Genomic DNA, 22,725 nt, shown 5'->3' with positions numbered 1-22,725 from the left:
AGCACAGGTGGAAAATAAACATGAAGATCCATACTCTTCTTCTGTCCTTCTCTGGTTCAAATCCCAATGCTCTGAGAAGGTTTCTGGCTGTGCAGACCAACTTTGGAGGGGTCTTGGTCCCTTCACCTGTCTTTCCCAGGTATATACAGCACCCTCACTGGCCTCCAACCTATGACACCTGCCTGGGAAAGCTTCTCAGGCTTGGCTGTAAGTGGAAAGGGGTTTGCAAAACCATTTACTTAATATTTGTTTATTTCTTAAATTGAGCAAAACAAGATGAATTTGAAAATGACTGTATGCATTCCAGGCACAGATACAGAGAAGTATCACTGCAGATTTGGTTTGATCTGCAGTCATCTCGTTCCACACCCTGGCTCAGGATTTCTTTTGTTACTTGTTTGGTTTTTTTTCCTTCACATCTGGCTCTCTACTGCATATACACACAATATAGCAAAATATATACAGCTTCAGTTAACATTGCAGTGACGCCTGTAACCGTGCTCAGCAGATTATGTGTAACACTGAATGGTAAAGGACAGTATTACAACAATGTTTCAGCTACACAGTGGTAGTAGTGAGTAAAAGTAAGAGAAATTATTGAAGTCGTCCCTCTCTCACCCCCTGCACAATACAAACACCTAACACATCTGAGCTCCTCTTCTTCAGATGCCACTCAAACATCTTCGCGTACCAGGAGAGGCTGAGTAGATGAAGCACTGCTACCCACAGAGTTAATCCTCACTGAGTGATCTGGAGCATTTCCTTGACTGGAAGGTGGAGTTGAGAAGTTGGCATAAACCTGCAGAAGCCAAAGACCAATATCAATACTCTGCAGACTGTTCCCTTCGTGTATTCTTGGGAGAGTTCTCCTCTCCTAGCCCTTTTCCACTGTGCACTACACATTGCCACAGAAGGGTTCCAGCTCAGGCATTTCTTTGCAAATCAGAAGGTCTTGGGCTTAACTGCTCTTTTTTAAACAATCAAGAATCTCAATCTCAGTTACTAGCAACACCAAAGCTTCCAACTGCACATCAAATTTCAACAGAGCGTGAAAAAACACACCTCAGGGTATTACTAAACTCCCCCAGAAACCTCACTAACACCCCCTTCACATTCTTGCTTTTGTTTTAGTAATGCCTGCACCTGCCAAAAATACACTACAGGATGCAATCGAACACCAGCAGCTTTCAGTTTCCTCTTTTCTCAAATTGTCAGGAAGCCATGTACTCTGTGCCCAAACAAGGCATCCAGAAGGTAAAAGGAAGTTTTATTTTTAAACTGGGTTTTAAACGTACTCTTTTAAACTCTGGTAACACACAAAGTAATGGAGAGAGAAAATCCAAGTTTATGATGTGACTCCAATTTTTCTTTGGACTCTTTTGTCCAGTTACCCACTCAGAACAAGCTTTTACTAGGGAATGGTCAAAAAAGCAGCAAATACCGTTTGTCACAACATACTTCCAACATTATATAAATAAAACTAGGGGAAGAAGATGCGGGAGAGCACTGAAAGCTCCACCCCTTCTTCCAGAAAGCTTTTCTAATAAAAGCTAAATATACTTAATTTCTGAGATGTTTCCCAGATTAATACAAGTTTTCATAGTTTAGGATAAGATGAATTTATGCAGTACCACTGCAATTTGTAACATCAAAATGGTCGTGACAGGTCTATTTTGAGTGAGAAACATCAATCAGGCAAAGAGTCTTCTCCAGCTGGTATATTCTGGGTATGGGCTTAGACAGCTACTGTCTAATGGCACAGCTAAGCAGAAATGAGTAGCCCAGACATCATTCCTACCACCCAAACTGACAGTATTTATTATAAATAATAGTGGAAATGAAGTGCCTGGGCTCTTTGCTCCTCACAGCTGTAGTATAACATCTTGCTTGAAACTGCTTGATCCATAACTTACCCGGGGAGCATTATCTGAGAGCTGCTGCTCTATCATCTGTACAATTTGTTTAAACGTAGGTCTCTGTAAAGGATCAGCATCCCAGCAACTCTTCATTATGTCATACCTGTAAAGATACTGAAATTATGTCCTGCTCATGAGGAAATCCTTAGAGCTCTTACCTCATCTCCATTATTATTTGAAAGAAAAGTGTCACCCAGTCTCATCTTCTTTAAATGACTTTTAGGAGTAGGAATGGTGTTGCTAACACCTGTGCTTGTCATGACAGAGGACTCAATACAAATGGGAGGGTCTGGACAGAGTTTTCTCTGACAGCTTGCTAAATGGCAACCCATTCACAAAACAGTGAATTAGGGATGGCTTATAAAGAAGATCAGTAGCCAGTCCTCTTGCTGTCAGGAAGTACAGCACAAATGCAGATGCTGTACAGTCTAGTGATACATCTCACTGACTTCTTTATCTGAAGTAAAAATGTTTAATTATGTTCTGTGATCTGTCAATAATTTATTGACACAGAGCAGATGCCATGACAGAGTGATCAGATGGCACAAGGCATGAGTGTATTTCGTTGCTCATAACAACACACACATGTATTCTGCTAGTTAAAGCATACGAATTATTTAAAACATGAAAAGAACTTAAAAATAAGACAGTGAGGCAGTGCAATGAGCCTAATGCAAGAATGGAAGCTTCTCTTCCTTTGCATCACTACTGATGTTTGGGTGATTACAGGTGCTGGTTGCTCACTTACATTTCAGGTGGTGCACACTCAGGGCTGAACATCCTGTATCCCTCCTTTATCATTTTGTAGAACTTGGAGTCCACTGGTATCCCTGGATAGGGGCTGCTTCCTATTGAGAGAGCAGGTGAGGAACATGATTTTTTCATCAGCAAGAAAACCCAAAATGAAACAGATCTAAGTACAGACCTTGAAGGAACTTACCTAAAGAAAAGAGCTCCCAGAGCAATATCCCGTAAGACCAGACATCACTCTCAAAGGTGTAGACACAATTGAAAATACTTTCAGGTGCCATCCACTTCACAGGAAGACGAGCCTTTCCAGGGAAAAGGGAATAAATTAAGACAATGGACATAAGGCATACAGAATTTACAAGATAAAATTAACCTTGTCTATTTTTATGTGCTTTACATACTTGTTTAATCAAGAAGATGAAGTATCCAACCAAAAATGAAAACGTTAGTATTTTTAGATTCTCCAAGTGCTGCATTGCTACTGATCCATCTTTCTGTGGGCCTACCAAATTAATATAGTTCCTTGTACTGTAATTTTCTGGATATTGCTTGATTCCCTCTGTCTAGTTAATAAAGCATATCAGGAAGTCAGAGGAAAATAATATAAATGACCATGGTATGGTTCCTCAACCAACCATGCAAGTCTGCTTTTGTGAACTGGCTGCCACAGGCACACAGATGAGATTCACACAGTCAAGAAACTTCAAGGCGTTAATGAACAGTCAATAACGTGCTTTAGCTCAGCCTATCAATGAAAAAATTAAAATTCAAATAAAAGTAACATAGATTAACATATGTATTTTGGGCAGGAGTGTTGATCTGCTGGAGGGCAGGAAGGCTCTGCAGAGGCATCTGGGCAGGATGGATTGATAGACCAGGCCCAATTATATGAGGTTCAACAAGGCTAAGTGTTGGGTCCTGCACTTTGGTGACAACAACCCCATGCAGCTCTACAGGCTGGGGGAAGCTGGAAAGCTGCCCAGTGGAAAAGGACCTGGGGGTCCTGGTTGAGAGCAGCTGAACATAAGCCAGCAGTGTGCCCAGGCAGCCAAGAAAGTCAAAGACATCCTGGCCTACATCAGAAATAGTGTGGCCATCAGGACTGTGGAAATGATTGTTTCCCTGTACTTGGCACTGCTGAGGCTGCACCTTGAATCCTGAGACCAGTTTTGGGCCCCTCATGACAAGACAGACATTGAGGTGCTGGAGCATGTCCAGAGAAGGAGAATGGAGCTGGTGAAGAGGCTGGAACATAAATCTTGCTAGGGGTGGCTGAGGGAGCTGGAGTTGTTTATTCTAGAGAAAAAGAGGCTTGGGTGGACCTTAGTGATCTCTGTAAAGGGAGGCTGTAGCAAGCTGAGGACCAGTCTCTTCTCCTAGGTAATAAGTGACAGGACCACAGAGAACAGCCTCAAGTTATGCCAGGAGAGGTTTGGATTGGATATCAGAAAAAAATCTTCACTGAAAGGGTTGTCAAGTACTGGAACAGGCTACCCAGGGAAGTGGAGGAGTCACCATCCCTGGAGATTTTTAAAAAATGTGTAGATACGGGGCTTAGAGACATGGTTTAGTGGTGAACTTGGCAGTGCTGCATTAATGGCTGGACTCGATGATCTTCAAGAGGTTTTATAACCTAATTGATTCTATGATTCCTAAATTTGTGTGGGGACAGACACATCCATCATCAATGGTAATGGGAGCAGAAGAAAGGACACAGAAAGCCTCTGCATTTGCTTCCACCTTCCTCTACCTGCTTTGCCCTTTCCTTGTCTGATTGTAGGAACTAGTCAGGCTCCAGCCTAAGAACTTGCCCTCTTCCTTCCAAGTGGTCTTACAATGTGTCTGAAGATATATTTCAACCATACTAGAGTGAATAGCCTTGATGTCTTGTAAGGAAAGGAGACTCAACAGAAAAGGAGAGAAATGGAAAGAAAAAGAAATGAGGTGGAGGAAAGGCAGCATGTGCCATGGGCTGGCTCACCAAAAAGGCAACCAGAATTGTTTATTTCATGAGCAATACAGACAGCAAACACTTTTACTGGCCAAGCCCCCAGCTGCTGTCAGATGGACTGTCTCGCAAACTGTCCACAGGTAATGATCATCCAGACCTCCTGACCTGCTTTAAGATCAGGCCAGATGCAAGTAGACACCTCCTGCAGCCACTGCTTCCTCTCTCCCCAGGCAGCTGCAGCCTATCCTCCTCTGACCCTTTCAGGATATGTAAAATCCTATTCTCAGGCAACTCTTTGGCAATTTTTGCCAAAGCAAACTGAGCCTTCTAATAAATACTTTTGCATGACTGATCAGTTCTGGGATTCCCAGTGCAAGAATGACATGGATGTGTTAGAGCAGGTCCAGAGGAGGGCCATGAAAGTGATCACAGGGCTTGGACAGGTCTCCTATGAAGAAAGTTTGAGAGAGTTGGAGCTGTTCAGCCTGGAGAAGAGAAGACTCCACAGACACCTCATTGTGGCCTTTCAATATATAAACAGGGCTTATATGAAAGATGGAGAGAGACTTTTTATCAGGGCCTGTAGTGACAGGACAAGGAGCAGTTGTTTTAAACTGAAAGGATGTAGATTTAGATTAAGAAATAAGGAAAAAAATATTTATGAAGAGGATGGTGAGAGACTGGAACAGGCAGCCTAGAGAGGTGGTGGATACCTCATCATTTAAAATGGTCAACATCAGGTTGGATGAGGCTTTAAGCAATCTGATCTAGTAAAAGACATCCCTGCCCACAGCAGAGGAGTTGGACTAGATGATCTTTGAAGGTCTCTTCCAACCCAAATCATTCTATGATTCTGTGATTCTATGAACTCAGGAAGCCTAGAATTATCTATTGCACACTTCTCTCCTAAGCTGCTGGTCTGAACTTCCTACTCCCAGGAGCCTTTACTGATCAAGCAGGTCCTGTCCTGCCCCTGACCTGAAAGCAGATTTCTTACACTAAATGCTAATATTTTGTCAGGGCAGCCCTTCCTGAATTATTTCAGTTCCTACTGTTCGCTAACCTCAACTTCAAGGCAACCAGTGGCTGATACCGACATTGTTTCAAAGAAAACCAAGACACTGGTCTCTACATAGCTTAAAATAAGGATATTGTAGGTACTTGATAGGGAGGAAGACTGCCCTGCTGAATACAGATATTCTCTCCTTTGAAAAACAGTGCAAGTGAAAGCATATGCAATTTGAGGGCAGCAGCTGGTTGCACCTCTGGCACAGACTTAAAACACAAATCCAGGCAGCACAAATCAGTCTGAGATGCAAAGTACCCATACTTAATAAACACCTCTCCAGCCTAACCACAGACAAGCTCAATTTTCTGTTGTAGTTGGGCTTTTTTTTCACTGCACTAGCACTTTAAAGGGGACTTCCAGTGCTGCCAAGGTAATCTGCATTGCTTCAAAGTGTCTTTGTACCCCTCCAGAAATTTAGTAGGTACTCCTGAGATTGGTACTCCTCTGTACAAGGGGTTTTAAACTTTTCTAATCAAAATATAGTTTCCTGTTCCAACCCTGTTACAGGGTTTGAACTACCACTACAAGTTCAAGCTGTATTTGTTACACACAAAAGGTTAGGATCTCTATGTGGAATCAGAGAAAACCAAGGCTTTTTTGCCTCCCACTATGCCCTAATCAATACATTTAGAATTCAGTTTCCATTGTCTGAGTGATCCTTTACAGAAAAGAATGGGATGCAAACCCCTGATTATCGAGATATTTTTTAAATAAACTATTTCAGCAATGAACAAATAGAACAATGCCCAGAGAAAGTTTCCAAATAATTATATTTAGGATGGGTTACTAGACTATTGCCATGACAAAACTTGCAATTACTCACAAAGCTGTAACATTTAGTATATTCAGATATAATAGGAAGATTGGACATTATACTGGTGAGCAAAACCATCTCTTCCACTACAAGTACATTCAGATACCAGCAGGTTTCCCAGTAAAACATGTATATACCAAAGGTTTTGTCAGCACACACATCTATGTCAGGAATTGCACCTCCTAACCTTCCAGACCAACATGGATGTACACCAGAACTGAGAAATCCAGATTTCCATCTAATTAAGAAAGACTATTCTTTGCATGTCAAGACAACAGGAGTCCTTTAACTTAAAAGGAGTGGATACAGTACCATAGATACTTACGTTTCCTTTGACCACATAATTTGAGTCATTCCTTATATCTCTTGCCAGGCCAAAGTCACAGATTTTTGTTATTCGACCATGAGTTAGAAGAATATTTCTTGCGGCCAAATCCCTATGAATGCACTAAATAGCAAACAGACAAACAAAAAAGCTATTTTATAAAATCCTTAACAGGCTGTTGCTTGGTTACAAGTTTACTTAGCTACATAACTTATTGCATTATGCATTTTATGGCAAGCTGAAAATCATAACGAAGCCATGTGCTAATAAGCTTACTCAAATGATTAAACATTCTGGTGTAGTATCTTTGTCATTCATAACATTGATCCATATCATTAAGGTTGTCTATGCATATATTTTAGGAAAGACCACTTGCAGCCACTTTGAATTTTCCAGTGTTTCACATATTCAGCAGAAATTCAATGAACTTTTTCTCTGACTTTTTAAATCAAAATCATCACTGGCTTGTTTCCAAATTCAGGACAAATAGGGGGAAAATGTGGTTTGGTTCCAAAACAATTCCAATATTCTATTAAGTAACTATTGTGGTTGAGGTGAAAGTGCTGAAAAGCTGAAAACAGGGAAAATTATGGTAACAATTTCAAAGCACACAAATGCTGAAACTGAATCTAATTTCATAAATACTCCTCTGGAAATCCTGAATTATTAAGTACCTAGAAGAGCTTTATAAGCAGACCTAAGTATTTGAAAATACTGGAATTTTTCATGTCAGCATCTTTCAGTGGGCAGTCACACATTCAGTGCCATAGCTATCTTATATTCCAGGTTTCACTTGTGAAGTGGGCATGTGTTGGTAACTGCAGCTCCAGGAGGTTGCCTGAGTTTCCCAGCAGTTGTGCTTCTTTGTATGCAAATGTGGAGCCCATGTGTGTTAGAGACTGGAGGTAGTTCTCTAACAAAATTATTTCTTTTTCCATCTGGAAAGGAGAGCATTAAGCTTCTGCTTTACTGATGGTATATAGTACACGGGCCACAGCTGCCTAAAGACTAGCTGAATATAGTTCAATTGTTCTTTTTTCCTTAAAATAAAAACTTTCGGGATTACCTATCAAAAATTACTTGCGCAAATCAAGCTCAGAAAATACCTGCAGATTGCATTAGCAATTTAATCTCTGTCCCTTTTGCATTCCTCATGTATGAGAAACTATTTTTAATGACACATACTGTCTCAGTGGACTCTCATTCACCTCCTTATCCAACATATTCAGCACTTTGCATATGAAAAGCTGAGAACATAACTGCACTGAAGCAGTAAAGGAATGGCCAAGCATCCAAGCATCTGCCTTGTTCCTCCAGAATCGGTGCAGTTTGTACTGAATAAAGACTTTGTCCAATGGAGGAAGCTCTGTCTTGTGATTAAGGCACCATGTGCTTAATAAGGCAGTTACCCTCTCAGGACAAGTTCCTATCCTGACTCCTGCACAGAGGCACTTTTATGCCTCTGAACCTTGAGATACAAGCAAGTTGCAGAAGTTGCTGGGTACTCTGCTCTGCTGGTCTGCATGGACCCTCCTTCCTCGAGGCTGTGAGGAAATATGGAGCAACTCATCCATCAGTCCACACTACTCTGCATTAACAAGCTGGAGCTAAAAGCCTGTATGTACACAGCAACTGAAGAGGACCAAACATAATAACATTAGCACATGGCAACTTAATTCTGTGATGAAGTTGTTAATTCTGCACTGCCAAGGAGATACAGATTACTTCCCAACTTCAAGGTGAGGTTATGTTCCACTCATTATTGCCTTTGCAGCTCAATGCCATGGTGTCTGTAACACTAGTTACAATGTTTACATGCTAAATGGCATTTTTACAATAAAATATAAGAATAACCATAGGAAGATCCTAATTATGCTGTGCTTGAGGCTTCTGTTCTTTATAAACCACTCTCTGTTATGCAGTACCTCTCCTCTGAAACCCAGAGAAATGTCTACTATGCTCAGTGTAGCCAGCAAAGAGTCTTTGTGAGTCTCTCAGCTGATTCAGCCTTTCCAGAAAATTCAAGACATCTCCTGTGAATCAAGCCATGCTTACAAAAAAGCACACAGTGTCACAGTTCCTCTGTTAAGGTGATATTCTACATGAGACAAACAGCAAGTGCAGTATTGTTTGAAACTCATGCAAATAGCTAGCTTTGCACCGATTCTACTAGCCTGAACTACATAAATATATATGTATGGATATACAAATAGCACTGCTTCACACTGACTACTGTGTACCCTGTTTTCTGCCCTATGGGTTATAAACCAACAATTTTGGCCAATAATAACTCCAACATTAGGCAAAACTTTAGATATGAGAATGAGTGCATCAATTCACAGTGCTTATTGAAGAGAACATAGAAATATTTGGCATTTAAACATGTGGATCACATTACAATGCTGAAAGTGATGCTAAAAGAAATAAAAGATCAGATGATTCTGTCCAGCTGTGGAAAATTCTTAACTTACATTTTTTGAGGCAAGGAAGCTCATGCCCTTTGCCACCTGGTATGAAAAACTTAGCAGATCTTCAACATCTAGAGCAAGTTCATCGTCTTCTGGCATAGAAAGGGTAACATCTTGATCCGTGTAGGAGCCTACGGAATATAAACAACAACAGCTTTTGAGTTGAGCAAATGCAATCATGTAGAAACAGGGTTGTCTTAATGTTAAACAAAACAGTGATTTGAGTAAGTACTGGTCTAGAGTCACATAAACAGCTAACACTAAACCAAAAAAAATAATCCTGATACTCCATTTAAGTGTGGAGAAATACAATACACTATAATTTATCATATTGTTCCTTCTCAGGCATTCTCATACCAATTACTGATTTTTAGTTGGCCCCATTCATGAGAGACAAGTACGATAAAACTGAACAAATCCATGAAATCCCTCTCTCTGCACTCCTACCAGCAAATAGAATTCCTTGTCACTGAACTCACCAGACTTCACAGCTCGCTTTTTATCAGCCTTTGGTGGGACTGCATATGACACTCCTGGTTTCATGTCCATGTACTCATTGGCAACATCACTGTAGAGGCAGCAGATAAAACAAAACATAGTTTAGTGAAAAAAGTCTCAAAAGCTATCCAAACAAAGAGCCAAGGTCACGCCAACCTTCTGAATATATTGCTTTACAAATTATTGTTTCACACACATGCATATGTGAAAAAGATGAGGAAATGCCCGAACAGAAAGAGAGGGTTCTCAGTACACTTAATGATACATCTCAAAGTTAGGAGCTTGGCTCAGGTGAGCAAACAAAACTTTTCACATTAATACTGTTTACACAGGCTTCACTCCCCATCAAATGACACCCAGATGTTTCACAGGATCTGCCAGTGCTTCCTTCTTCTGCTTAGGCCAACTTCTACCAGAATATTATAGCAGCTCAACTGGCAATTGAAATCCCAAAGACAAATGGTAAAAAATGTTATATTCAGAGATTCCCAAGTTCCATAGGGGATTCATATGTATTTCAAAAAAATCAGCTGAGACTTGGGACAGCCATCTGCTACCTTCTTTTAAGTTTTCTTATTGCTATATATAATTCAAATGTATTTTCATACTGTATGGTTTATAAATATACAGTTAGCCACCTCTAGAAATGATGGATATACTTTGGCATTAAAACTCGTATACTTCCTTAGTCTGAAATATCTGTTTAGTTTCTGATCAATAAATATAGACACCGAACTAACATGGAAAGGAACAATAGCTTAGTTGCCACCAGAAACACATGTGACATATTCAGCATCTACAACCTTACAGTACATTACTAATACAAGAATTTGGTAAATACTCTACTCTTAATACCTCAGTTGAAAAAAGTGCTCAAGCAGCAAGATCTCTCCACTGAAAAGAGGGCACACCTCCAATGCAAATCACAGTTCTGTGTTCATTACCCCAGTGGCCCCAACCTCTCTGGGGCATCACCAGCTATCTATCTACTGCCACAGCACAAACAGCTTTACCAGTATTACACCTTGCTGGGACAAAGACTTTACCACCTCCTGCAGTTCTGCCTAGTTCTTTTGTGTCTGCCAACACAAAGTAATGGACCCACTGAGGCAATAAATAGCCTAAAAATTAGAATGGGCAGGTATTGTAACAGCCACTAAGTTTTGGTAAGTTATGTCTCCTTCACTTCGCAAAGGGAAGGAAATCTACTTGGAAACACATTTGGAAAGAACTCTGGGCTGTTATCTAAAATGGAGCTGTTAAAACTATAAAGATGAAGTAACTGGAAAAAAACAAGGTACAAGAGCAACCTCAGCATCGTGACACAGGTCATTTCATCACAAAATGTAGTGAGCTATCCATGGCTGCCTGGCTCTGACACTGCAAGGCACTGGTTTGATTTTGTAAACAGTAATTTCTGAAGGCAGGAACTCACGAGAGCTCAGACAAGTGTATTACCTGTCAGGTGTATTAACACCTCAACATTGTGGGAATTGTAATTCAAGCTTCTAAATGAGCACTGCCAATGTTTCAGTGTTTAACAGAAACAATAAACACAAATACATGTCAAGATTGGAGCCAAAGAGGTGCATGAAATAACTGCAAGAAATTTGATAAAGAAGTAAAACAGAGAGTGTATACAATCCATTTTACTCTATTAGAATAACTACCCACTGTACAAATTGTCTCTTAATTAAATTGTTTTCTTGTGCAGCAAAGAATCTTCAAAGCCTGCTGCATGGAAGGTTTCTCCACACCTCTTATCCCTAATAAACTTTGGTATCTCCTCCTTCTCAGTCTTCTCAAAACACAAGTACATTTCAGCAGGTCATACTTACGCTGCAGGCTCTGCCTGATGCAGAAGGTTCTCATAAACTGCTGCATCTGCATGTTCTTCATGTTTTGGGCAAATAAATGAATCTCGTTTCCTTCTCAGAAAATTTAAAAGATCACCATAGCAGCAATATTCTGTGATGACCAGAGTGGGACCTGTAGATGAATGTAAGGTTTAGAAAGCTGGTGAGTATTTTTTTTAAAGAAGAAAACCTTACATAATGATAGCATTCACTGAAGCACACAGGCTAGACTATCAAAAACTCACACTGCTTAGCACTGTCTAGACTTGGAAAGTTATAGAAAAGTAACCCAGCATCTTCCCTTTCACAGATGAACAACTATAGTCCGACTAAAGCTGTGTTGCTCCCAATTAATTTTCTGCCCCTCAATAGCATTGAATTTTACAAAAATTAAACAAATAAGTCTTTTTCTCTTTTTTTCATGTAATAATGTTTCTGGCCAGACACAACTGTTTGATTTTGCTCACTTCCTGAAGGAAGTTATTTGTTCCAAACATTAAGAGCAATTCAAGCTTCAAACATTAATCCTTTTGATTCACTTCTGTTTACAGTAGAGCTTCACACTCCTTCAGTAATGTTCTGGAAATGATGTAGAGTGTTATATTCTGCAGTATAATAGGAAAAATCATTCAAACAGAACAGCCTGCTGCGACAGAAAACTACATTGCACAAGGTCTTAGAATATTAAAATGAAATCGGAAAAGAGAATCAAGTCATCTTCAGCACGGATGTTTATAGATCAAATATATGTCTTCTGAGTGAATGACTCTAGCTATGGACCTTGAATATGTAATTGCACTTCATGTTATTTCATCTCTAAGTTTATTCTGTACCATAGTTTCCTAATCTCAATATTTTATTTCCATCTTTCTGCAGTTAAAAATGATAGCTTTCTTAATAGCAAAAGCAGTGGTTGCAGAGGGATTTTCTTACAGATGCCACATTGTTTCAGCTGAGACAGACATGCACTCAGACCACTGAGTCTGTTGACTGCTTGAACAAAACTGTTTCACCCCAATTTATCATTAAATGTGAGAAATGTTTTGTCTTTGTCTAAAACTATGAATTTATACAAGCTCCTTCTCACTGAAAAATGAAGCAAAATCTTAAAGAACATATATTTGCGTAAGAAGTAATACCATCTTTCATATCAAAATGCACATAAATTAAAAATACAGGTCTCCAGCACTCTGTATTGACACTTCAGTTGTTTTGTAGCTTTTACTATGCAAGAAAACAAACTTATTAAGTCAATATTAACCGTGAAACATGAGGGTTGTGCAATACTTTATGTGGAAAATTATTTTTCTCTACTTTCTGCTGCTTAGAATTTATAACTTCAGTGGTGCCTGAACAGATACACTGCAGTTTAAACAGAAGGCTGGAAGACTATACAAGACAGGCCTGTTGACTTCACCTCGGATACCAACAAGGAACCAGCTCTCATTAATGAGAAACAGTGTGGTGGAGGAAAACATTTATACTGTACATTTTGTCATCTCTCAAGAAGAAAGCACACAATGGTTCACATGAAAGAGAATAAAAGAAACCTTTCCGTTTAGCTGCAAATACAGTGGTCTTACTACTGTTTTTAGGATGAGCCCAAAATCTAGACTCAGTAAACCACAGGTGATAGTCATGACAGTTTGCAACATAAGTACAAAAATGTCTTTACAATTTCTATACTTATAGGAGCACCCTGGATTCTTCTTCATAGGGTTCATCCTCCTGGCAATAAAAAAGAAACCTAAATAATCAATAATTTGTTGATAACCCCACCTCCAATTGTGCAAGCTCCAAGTAGATTCACGATGTTAATGTGGTTTCCAAGGTAACTCAGCACTTTCAGCTCTGACATTAAGGCTTCTCTTTCTGTTAAATGGGCACTTGCTGCAAGGGAAAGCACAATGTCAGTACATAACACACTAAGCAAGTTCAAGAGAGAAAAAATTGTCGAGTATGCTACAGCAACTTACTTTTCAACATCTTTACTGCTACTGTCATAGCAGCATCAGACTTAAATAAACCGTACGCAGTGGCTTCAACAACTTTTCCAAAAGCTCCAGCACCAAGGGTTTTACCTAATAAAGCAAACAAAATACTCTGTAATGACTTGGAATACTTACTCCTGAAGGGCTCAACATTTTATTTTATAATATCAAGGAAGCTATTGCAGACATGCCTGCTTGCTTTTTGTCCCAAGGTAAGAATGAGCAATTATCACTATCTGCATTATCGTACATCTTTTTGACAAAACCCTGCTGTGTTTGACCAAAGTCTCATATGAGACCTGAACGTTTCACCTTGCAGATGAAGTTAAATAAATCTAAACTAACCAAAACTCAAACGGTTTCTAGGAAATTCCCATTTGTGATCATAAGGAAGTTGCGTTGGGTCTATGTAAACATAGTTGTTTCCATTTATTTCTTCAACAACTTTCCACTGAACTTCGTACTTGGGTTTCTGGAAAAGAAAGAGAACGGCTGTCACTACTGAAGCCTCCACAGCCAGGGCACACACTTTTCTAACTCAGGCAGAGGGGCTTCTCATTTTACCTGCAAATATATGTACACCAGGATTATGACTATGATGCACATCAGTCCTGCAGCAACTCCAAATGCAGTTAGTAAAGGGGTGAAAAGGGTATGGGTACGGATTTGCTCTGGAAAGAAACAGAAAATTCTGCTTAAATACCAAACAAGAAAAACTACTTTAAAATGATGCAGGTGAAACCCTTTCCTCAGTTTCTCCTCGTGAAACACAGTTTGGGGTTTTGGCTTTCCCACATGTGTTCCAGGTATATCAGAATATCCTTCCTCAGTGAGCTATGGGAGACAGAGCTGGCACAGAAACCACCCAGTTTGTTGCCTTGGGAGTCTCAGCTTCATCAATTCAGGAGGTATGACACCAAGATCAGTTAATACAAGGGGTCTGCATGATCTCAGTCAAGTTAGGTTAAAGAAAGCTTTTTTTAATGAAGCCCTAATTTCTTCTCTTCTCCCTCGCCCACCCTCGCCCCTCCCAAGTATGATCTCTACAGCACAGTCTTTACAAATAGAGGTTATGCTGAATAGTCAAGGAATAGCATTCCAGTAAAACCCATCTGCCCCAAATCTGGTGTATTCATCTATCTGTTATATCTGGGTGTAACAGAGAAAAAAGAAGCAGAACATTTGATTTTGCAAAGAAGAGCACAGATTTACAAACACATTTCAAGTCATCTATGTTCTAGTGCTTTTTTTTCCCCCCACAAACCCACAAATACTGCTACAAAGCTCATAAGCCCTTATGCAGTATGTTGTTGTTACTTCTTTTACAACAGCAGGACTCAGGCTCCAGGCAAGTTCAAGACCACACTTTTCCTGAGATATTCTAAAAATCTAAAAGAAAATGCAATCTCTCGTTGAAAAAGAAACCACAAAAACAAAGCGATGACCTAAATGGTGGAAACAGACAATGACAGGAAAAGAAAAGGGGGAGAGAGAGTGGGAAAACCAGGGTAATGCTGTAGGTGGTTTGCCCCTGCGCTGCACAGACAGAAGAAAACCAACTGCCGACTGCATTGCAGATCCAGAGCCATAAAAAGACAATACCACAATATTAACTGAAATGTTAAAGCAATGCTATGACAGGCAGAACATGCAATGTAATAGATTATCATATTCTCAGCCACAGTACCATAAACTTTCTTACGGCAAAGGTAAACCACTAAAATCCTCTTATAGAAAGAGCTGAAGGACACCCATGTTTTATGGTCTCATTCAACCCAGCCATTACCTTTGATAGCAAAGTTGAAGAAAGCAGAGCTCCTGTCCCCATTGCTGGAGGCCTCACAGCACACAGTGCCAGTGCTCCTGAACATGCTGGCGTTAATGGTGCTTTCAACCAGGATTCGTTCAAATGATGGCACCGATGAATTTGTGTAACTGATTTTGACATCCATGGGGGATATTGTTGGTGAATCAAAACACCTGGGAGAAACAATACTGACAGTTACCTGCTATGGAATGGCAGACCCTTCCAAGAATGGTAATTAAACAACACTACTCTGCAAAGGAGTTCAGCTGAAGATCTTATTCTTGAAACAGTTTACTCACAATGACTCATTGTCTTCTATTCAGTGGGAGAAACAGATACATATACCTAGCCTGGCCCAGCTGGAGACCATGAAGTCCTTGCATTCGCTTTTGGTTAGAGATACCTACAGGTCTGTAACTCCACTATGGGTTTTATACCATTCAACCTGCATCTCCAGCTTCAGCTTCAAGCAGATGTAGTCTGTTACCTATTCTTGAAAACCTTCCCCAAGCATCATCTTACTACAGCACAAAAAAAGTCCAAGATGTAGGTACAACACCATCAAGCTTATATGTAGCCAGAAAATTGCCAGTTCTTTTCTCTCAAGATGCTGCTTCTCCTTCATGTCACATATTCACTACATGAGCACACACTTAAGATTTTAAAAAAGGTACTATTTAAAACAATTAAGGAAATAATAAGTGTTTTAGATATAAAACAAATTACACAAGTGGGAGGGAGACCCATGACTTGCTAGTACAAGATCTACAACCACAGTGGCACTCAAACAAAACCTGAAAAGACACTTCACAAAAGCTCACTTCACAGTGAAACTCTACAATCCTTTCAAAAATGCGGTAACTAAACATCAGGTTTTATTCATAACAGCTCTGGACTTGTTAACAACATCATAACATAACAACTATCATATGTTTCATGTGAACAGAAATCTAATTACGTTATGTCTTGAAAAATTGCTTCATCACACAATAAAACAAATTATAACAGCCATATTCACAAGTGATTCTGTGATTGCCATTCTGTGAAATTGCATACAGAATATGTGTCATTTGGGGCCAAATGAAACAAATCGCAGCTAGCTTGCAGTAGAAAGTTTGGCTTTTACTTTTATGCAGCAGAAAATGTTGGTTATTCCCTTCTCAAGGACAGAATGCAAAGGGGAATAATGAAATGTATCCCTGCCTTCTCCCAAACCACTTAAAATAATGCAATGCCAAAAATTATGAAAACAGCAAAGCAACATTTGAACATAACTATTACTGAATCACTTTATATTCTTAATTTTTAATTATAAATTGGGTGCGTTGCACCTAGAATAACCTTTGGAGACTCTTGTTTACTTAACTCACCTCTGCTCAGTTCCTGGGCAAAAATACCAGTATATGGTAGGGGCTGGGAATCCAGCTGCCACACACTGGAGAATACCATTGCTAAGTATATCCAGAGTGAGAATCTCTGGTTTTGCTGCAATAAACAAAAACAAGAATCATCCATTAGGAGAACACAGAATTTGCACTACCATTTGCTCTTCACCTCAGCAGCCTGTGTGTATCATCATCCCTGGAATCACTCAGGTGAACAAAGGCTTCACATGCCTAAGGATATCTGGATCTGAACTAGTGTCCTGCAAAAACTGAACACCTCTGAAAATATCAATTCTTACACTGAATGCTTGGGCTGGATGTCAGAAGAATACTTTATTTCCCCTGAGTATTTGGTTTGATGAAAGATCCTAAACCAGCAAAGCCCAGAGCTTAAACAACCCAAAATGTGCTTCCTGTTCCAGTATGGCACGACTTTACCCGTCTGTAAAAAGGGCAGTTTCTTCACAGTTATAAATGTACTAAATCTGTCAAACCACATCCCTCTTACATATGCCCTGTGTATTAAATATTACCACCACAGCCAGAAAAGGAACTAGAGTGCAAGGCAACCAGTGCAGACCTCCCCGTCCCACAGAGAACATACAACCCTCTAAGATACCACTACTGAAATGCCCAACTGCCTGATTCTCTGAAACACTGCATGCAGAGGAAGCTAATACTTGGCTGAACATATCAGCTTTCCAAATGAAATTTTGTGATTGCTTTGGTAGTTTAGAAAGCAATCCATCCGGCCAATGCCTTCTGCCACATCCTGCATGGGAGCTAATCCTGCAGTTGGTTCAGAAGCTGCTGTTCCAAGTACAGCAGAAAAACAGAGCAGTTAGGTGGAATTCAGTTATTAGTCAAATGTCATAGGCTCCAGCCAAGGGCACCACCAACACAGCAAGATGTATTCCCTGGTGAAACTTGAATTAGAGGCCTTATTTCCCATAACAACCTTAGTTACCTGTAAGTTAATGGAAAATCGGACTCTATTGCAGTGATGCTGCTCACCTGATAGGTACAAGAGCCCATTATCAGCTAATAAAGCAGAAATACAGAAATGTAAGATGAACTTCTAATTCTAGAAAGCAGGGACACTGTATAGATTGCAGTGGGAAAACAGAGATTTATTTCAGATAAAATCCACATACAAAGACTGCACGGTGTTAGTTTTTAATGAATAATCTACTCACTGATTAAATCAGAGGCAGTAAAGCACACGTATATTCTCAATCACATAACATCTCCTCGTGACTCATGTTACAGGAACCGAGTGTTCTTTCATTTCTAAATCTGCATGTTGTGTTTTATGCAAACCACCAAGAACCAAACATTGTTGCAAAATGTTGAGACGGATTTTCAGCATTACTCATTTGGCAAGGAACTTTCTGAGAGCACACAGCATCTCACCCAGCATCAGTGCTCAGGGAATACATGTAAATCACATTTCTGAAACTCCAATCAAAATGACTGGACTGTGAAATTCTAATTAACTAAGCTACTACCCACGTACTATTTGTTTAGGTATATGTTATGTTTTAGGCAACATTACAGCACAACGTAGCACAAGAAATGAGAAATCAAATGTAAGAGGAATATGAGCATTAAGCCCTGGATAAAATATTGTGCCAGAGTTGGGCTGCATCTAACATCTGACTTTGAGTGAGGGAAACAAAAATGCCCACATTAGTCAGGCTCTTTCTACTGTAAAAACCTAGTGCAATAAAAGCCTGTCTACATGGCCACAAGCCCACATGGACTCATCCTGCAGCAGTGGAGGCAGATGAGGCTGTGCATAGAGTGGTCCAGCCTTGGTGCCATGGGAAGCTGAGCTGCAGCAGCCTCTGAGAACAGCTGGGCTAAGAGCAGGTCTACCTGTCATGTGCCCGAGGAAGCGCTTTGATGTGGCGATTAGCGTGATCAGCCTCTCCCCACCAGCACAGAGGGCTCCCAAGCCTCCCTGGCTCAGAGAAATTAAGGGATGCATTTCACTGGAGGCAGGAAAGAGCCTCCCGAGCCAGTACCCAAGGGGACTGAGATGGTTACTACTGACGTCCCCCCAGGCTGTGCTTTCGCCGGCTCAGGCGACGCATGTGTCTCAGCACCTGCATCACTTTCTGGCAGCCAGAGCATCTTCCTCGACCACTAGCATAGGTGCTCCAGGGGATGCTGGAGCAAAGATGGACTGGTTTTTGCAAAGAGATGAAGAACTGTCACCAAGCAACTTCTTTTCAAAAGGGATTTTACTGTGCTAGATTTTATGACTTTTCCTGCCTAATTACCCCTGCTATCAGACTTAATAACTAGACTTTGCTTACTGTTTTGGCATTAACCCTTTAAATATTTCACATTTCATTACACTGTTCACAGCATATATGCATATTGCCTTCCATAATCAGTCATTAAATATCTTAAACTTCTAATTTCACTGTTTAGTAATTGCTTTTCAGCTTTTATTAATGTTGATTCTGAATGTATCAAACGTGATTTATTAAGAGGTCACTCCTATTTTAATTCACAGAATTCAATATTCTGTATGATGAATTTCTGCATTTAATTGCTTTCTAATACCAATTTCCCTTTCTTCATTGTTAACAAAGTAAATGCCTAAAAAGTAACACTTAATAGGTACTGTCAGTCATCCCAGACAAAGAGAGAGTGCTTTCCTCCTGGAGCTACATTTTCTGTACTGGAACAAATCTTTCTGTAATATCACTGTGACTCCTCCTTTGTTCACTGCATAGTCTGACAACAGGAAAACAACTGACCTTGGCTTCATGTGAACTATAATCCCATGACCAGTTTTCTCTTTGCAGCATGAGCCCCAACTGCATAGATAATACTGTGTTGACTATAATTAAGCTCAGATATTGTTTTGCACTAAACTCAGTTACTAGTTGGAAGATTCCTCTGCTAATTGCTAGACACTGTACCTTACCACTCTGGAGATTTGTACAATTTCTTAATTGTAACTGAGTACAGTATGCTGCCTGTCAAGTTGTAATTTTTTTTGGCTCCTAATTTTAGAGCTCCTTACTTACTTACTTCATGTCACATTTACTATGAATTACTACACTTTTTTTAAAGCAATTTAATATTGTTTCAGATTAGCATATGCAATTGCTAAATATGTTTAAATCCAAGGCAAGCATTTCTGCACTGGTTTTTTCATATCTTTCAACAAATGCTTCAGCATCAATTTTCATTTATGTGAAGACATTCTCCTGATTGTGAATCCTGTTTTACCTGTTTGATTACTTTCTGCAGATTACTTGCCCAGGCCAGATGTGTAACCATCACTTATGCAAAATTCTTGACAACAATGCCAGGACAGGACACACCTTTAGATCAGGATCTGACCCACCCGCATGTGACTCATCTTTGGCACTTACTCTGCCATGTCAAATAATATGGTATGTAGTCATGCAGTTTGTGTTTTATACCTAAATGACAAGCATTTTACAAGCCACTGAAAACAGATTATTCTTGGTAAAAACAAACCTGTAGAAAGATCAATTTATCTCTTCTCTTCAAAATGAAAAAATGTTTGCAGGAGCTTAGTAAAAATGCCAAAAGAAATCCTTTTTGAGTCAAGTGCATCAAATCCATCTGCTTAAGCAATGGCTGCAGTCCACCCAGGGCCACAGTGAGTGGTAATGTGGGCCCTGTGACACTGCTTAAATGTCCTCATGGCATCCCAAGATTGATCTTACTACTTACAGGCAGCTGAGACAAGAAAGAAGCAGACTTGACTACTGCTGGTTGTATGGACAAGTCATTCAGAAGAACTAAACTGTCTGTGCTCTCTCTCCCCTTGGCCATCCTGCTTCACCATGCTCTTTCCAGTCTGGTTTCCTAACCACGATCTACAGGGGTTTTCAGCTTTTATCAAGTAGCACTTACCTCAAAATCACAACATAGAGATCTGCATTGAGAACTGACACCTGATGATGACAAAACTGTGGGCTGGTTTTTTTTTTTTTTTAATCTGTGCCCAGACTGCACCCAAGCAGCCTGCAGAGCCTGGGAAGGCTTGGAGAACCATAAACAGCCCCTCACTCCAAGCACATGTATGATGCTGCAAGTCAGAAAACACCATTCAACCTCATGTGAACTAACAGTGCCACAGGCAACCTGCAATTTCTCTTGTTGCTTCATGGAAATTAAACCTCCGGCTCAACAACTTGCTCCATTAATCTGTTAAATACTAGAATTATCCCTCATGACTGTAACCCACACTCGTTCACTGAGACAAAGTACATCTGAGGTCACCAGTGCTCTCATCTCAGAAACCACAGCTAGGAAATGGAAAAGGCACAATACAAATGACAACACTGATGGATAAAGAAATGCCGTGTTCTGAAAGGAACCCAAGTGACGTTTCTAGACTCAAACTATGTCACTGTTAATAAATATGCTACAAATGTTGATCTTCAGTGATAAATTACAAAAATTCAGAAATTAATATCCAGGACTTGACACATTTGTGGAAATCTCAATAGTCCTTTGCACAAAGCTGTGCCTGGAAAAGGACACGTTGCTGATAAAGCATAGCATAAACACAAGACTGCATTAGCAGTATGTTCACTTACTTTATATACAGCTCCTCCTGCTGGGCTTGAAGGCATCACTGCCTACCTCACCCTAGTTTCTCCAGTTTGCCTGCAGTCCCCTCTTGGTTTAATTTTCCTTAAGCTTGGCCTGTAGCAGCTGCCAATATCTGTCTGCTGAGAGCGTGAAATGCTTTAAGAGGATGGCTCTGCTAAGGACAGGCTTTTCTGAAGGTTTCATTGAATTAATCTTGAAGTTTAGCTTTTGTCTTGAAGAATGTTATTTGGAACCAAGGACAATGTTCTTTCTTAACAAGCACATCCCAAAGATGACAGCACACACATTTGTAGAGCTATGCAGATTGCTCTAAAACAATGGTGATTTATATTCTTATACATAAGTATTTAGATGCCAAAAGGCTAATAATTCTCCTGACAAGCTTTCAAACTCTGCATCCAACTCAAACAAATTAAGGACAATTAATATCTTAATTTGGTTGCCAAAAATGCAAATTATAATCCCTGTTTATCCTGCTACACTTCAAATTATAAAAGGTTTATGGTACATACTTATTTCTGAGATCATGTTTCCAGTTTCTACACTTTTTTCTGTATAAACTACCTAGCTGCTCTCTGGTAATCTCTGGAACACATTCACTAGAATGTAAGGTCGTGCTGGATAGTAGATGGATTTGTGCAAGAACTCTGCACTTTTATATCCTGACATTTAGTTTTTCCAGTATGTGCTTCACTTCAGAAAACCTCTCATATGCTGAACCACACTGTGACATCTTGTGCATACATTATGTTGTATAAAATACAATGACTGTGATAATGAAATATTTCAGACTGTTCACTTTACTTACTTTTCACATAGACATTAAATGTTACTGAGGAGCTGGCATCAGAATTGGACACAAAAAACGTGTAAATGCCTCCTTCTGTTCCTTTTAATCGGGTAAGGTGAAGTTCGCTTGTATAACTGTAAAGAAAAAATTAAGCATTACTAAGGCACACAACTTGTGGTGAACAGGCAAATGCTGCACAGAAGCTAAGGAGGGAATTAATAGCGTGGCATCATCTTCTACAGACACTGTCCATGAAAACACTCTTATCTTGCATTATGACTGCCCTTGCACTTCTAATGACTAGACGTTTTGCCACTTGTAACACCCATGTGTGTGCTTGGGTGACAGCTCAGCACCACGCTCAGACCCCATGCATGCACCACCACCCACTTCTCACCGAGGAGGGAAGCCAGATACACAACCCAGGCCACATATGCTACATGCTTCATGGGATTTTTGGACGACCAGGGACCAGCAGAGAATAGTGCACTGCA

At 40.0% G+C, this 22,725-nt stretch overlaps 1 protein-coding gene across 1 annotated transcript in view; it reads right to left on the bottom strand.

Annotated features, from left to right (window-relative positions):
* Positions 1-488: 488 nt before the first annotated feature.
* KIT (v-kit Hardy-Zuckerman 4 feline sarcoma viral oncogene homolog) overlaps positions 489-22,725 on the bottom strand; it is a gene marked incomplete at its 5' end in the record, with an annotated part of 34,655 nt that continues 12,418 nt past the window's right edge. The window contains 15 exons of the mRNA XM_009074472.1: positions 489-799; positions 1,914-2,019; positions 2,665-2,764; positions 2,857-2,968; positions 6,826-6,948; positions 9,297-9,424; positions 9,773-9,861; positions 11,630-11,780; positions 13,427-13,537; positions 13,624-13,728; positions 13,984-14,110; positions 14,203-14,309; positions 15,425-15,618; positions 16,816-16,930; positions 22,250-22,365. Of these exons, the coding sequence (XP_009072720.1) occupies positions 674-799; positions 1,914-2,019; positions 2,665-2,764; positions 2,857-2,968; positions 6,826-6,948; positions 9,297-9,424; positions 9,773-9,861; positions 11,630-11,780; positions 13,427-13,537; positions 13,624-13,728; positions 13,984-14,110; positions 14,203-14,309; positions 15,425-15,618; positions 16,816-16,930; positions 22,250-22,365 (1,810 nt within the window). The remainder of the gene's footprint in view (positions 800-1,913; positions 2,020-2,664; positions 2,765-2,856; positions 2,969-6,825; positions 6,949-9,296; positions 9,425-9,772; positions 9,862-11,629; positions 11,781-13,426; positions 13,538-13,623; positions 13,729-13,983; positions 14,111-14,202; positions 14,310-15,424; positions 15,619-16,815; positions 16,931-22,249; positions 22,366-22,725) is intronic.

Source organism: Acanthisitta chloris, unplaced genomic scaffold (assembly GCF_000695815.1).
Source record: "Acanthisitta chloris isolate BGI_N310 unplaced genomic scaffold, ASM69581v1 scaffold16305, whole genome shotgun sequence".
NCBI classification, from domain to species: Eukaryota; Metazoa; Chordata; class Aves; order Passeriformes; family Acanthisittidae; genus Acanthisitta; species Acanthisitta chloris.
This window is presented reverse-complemented; position numbering and strand designations above follow the sequence as displayed.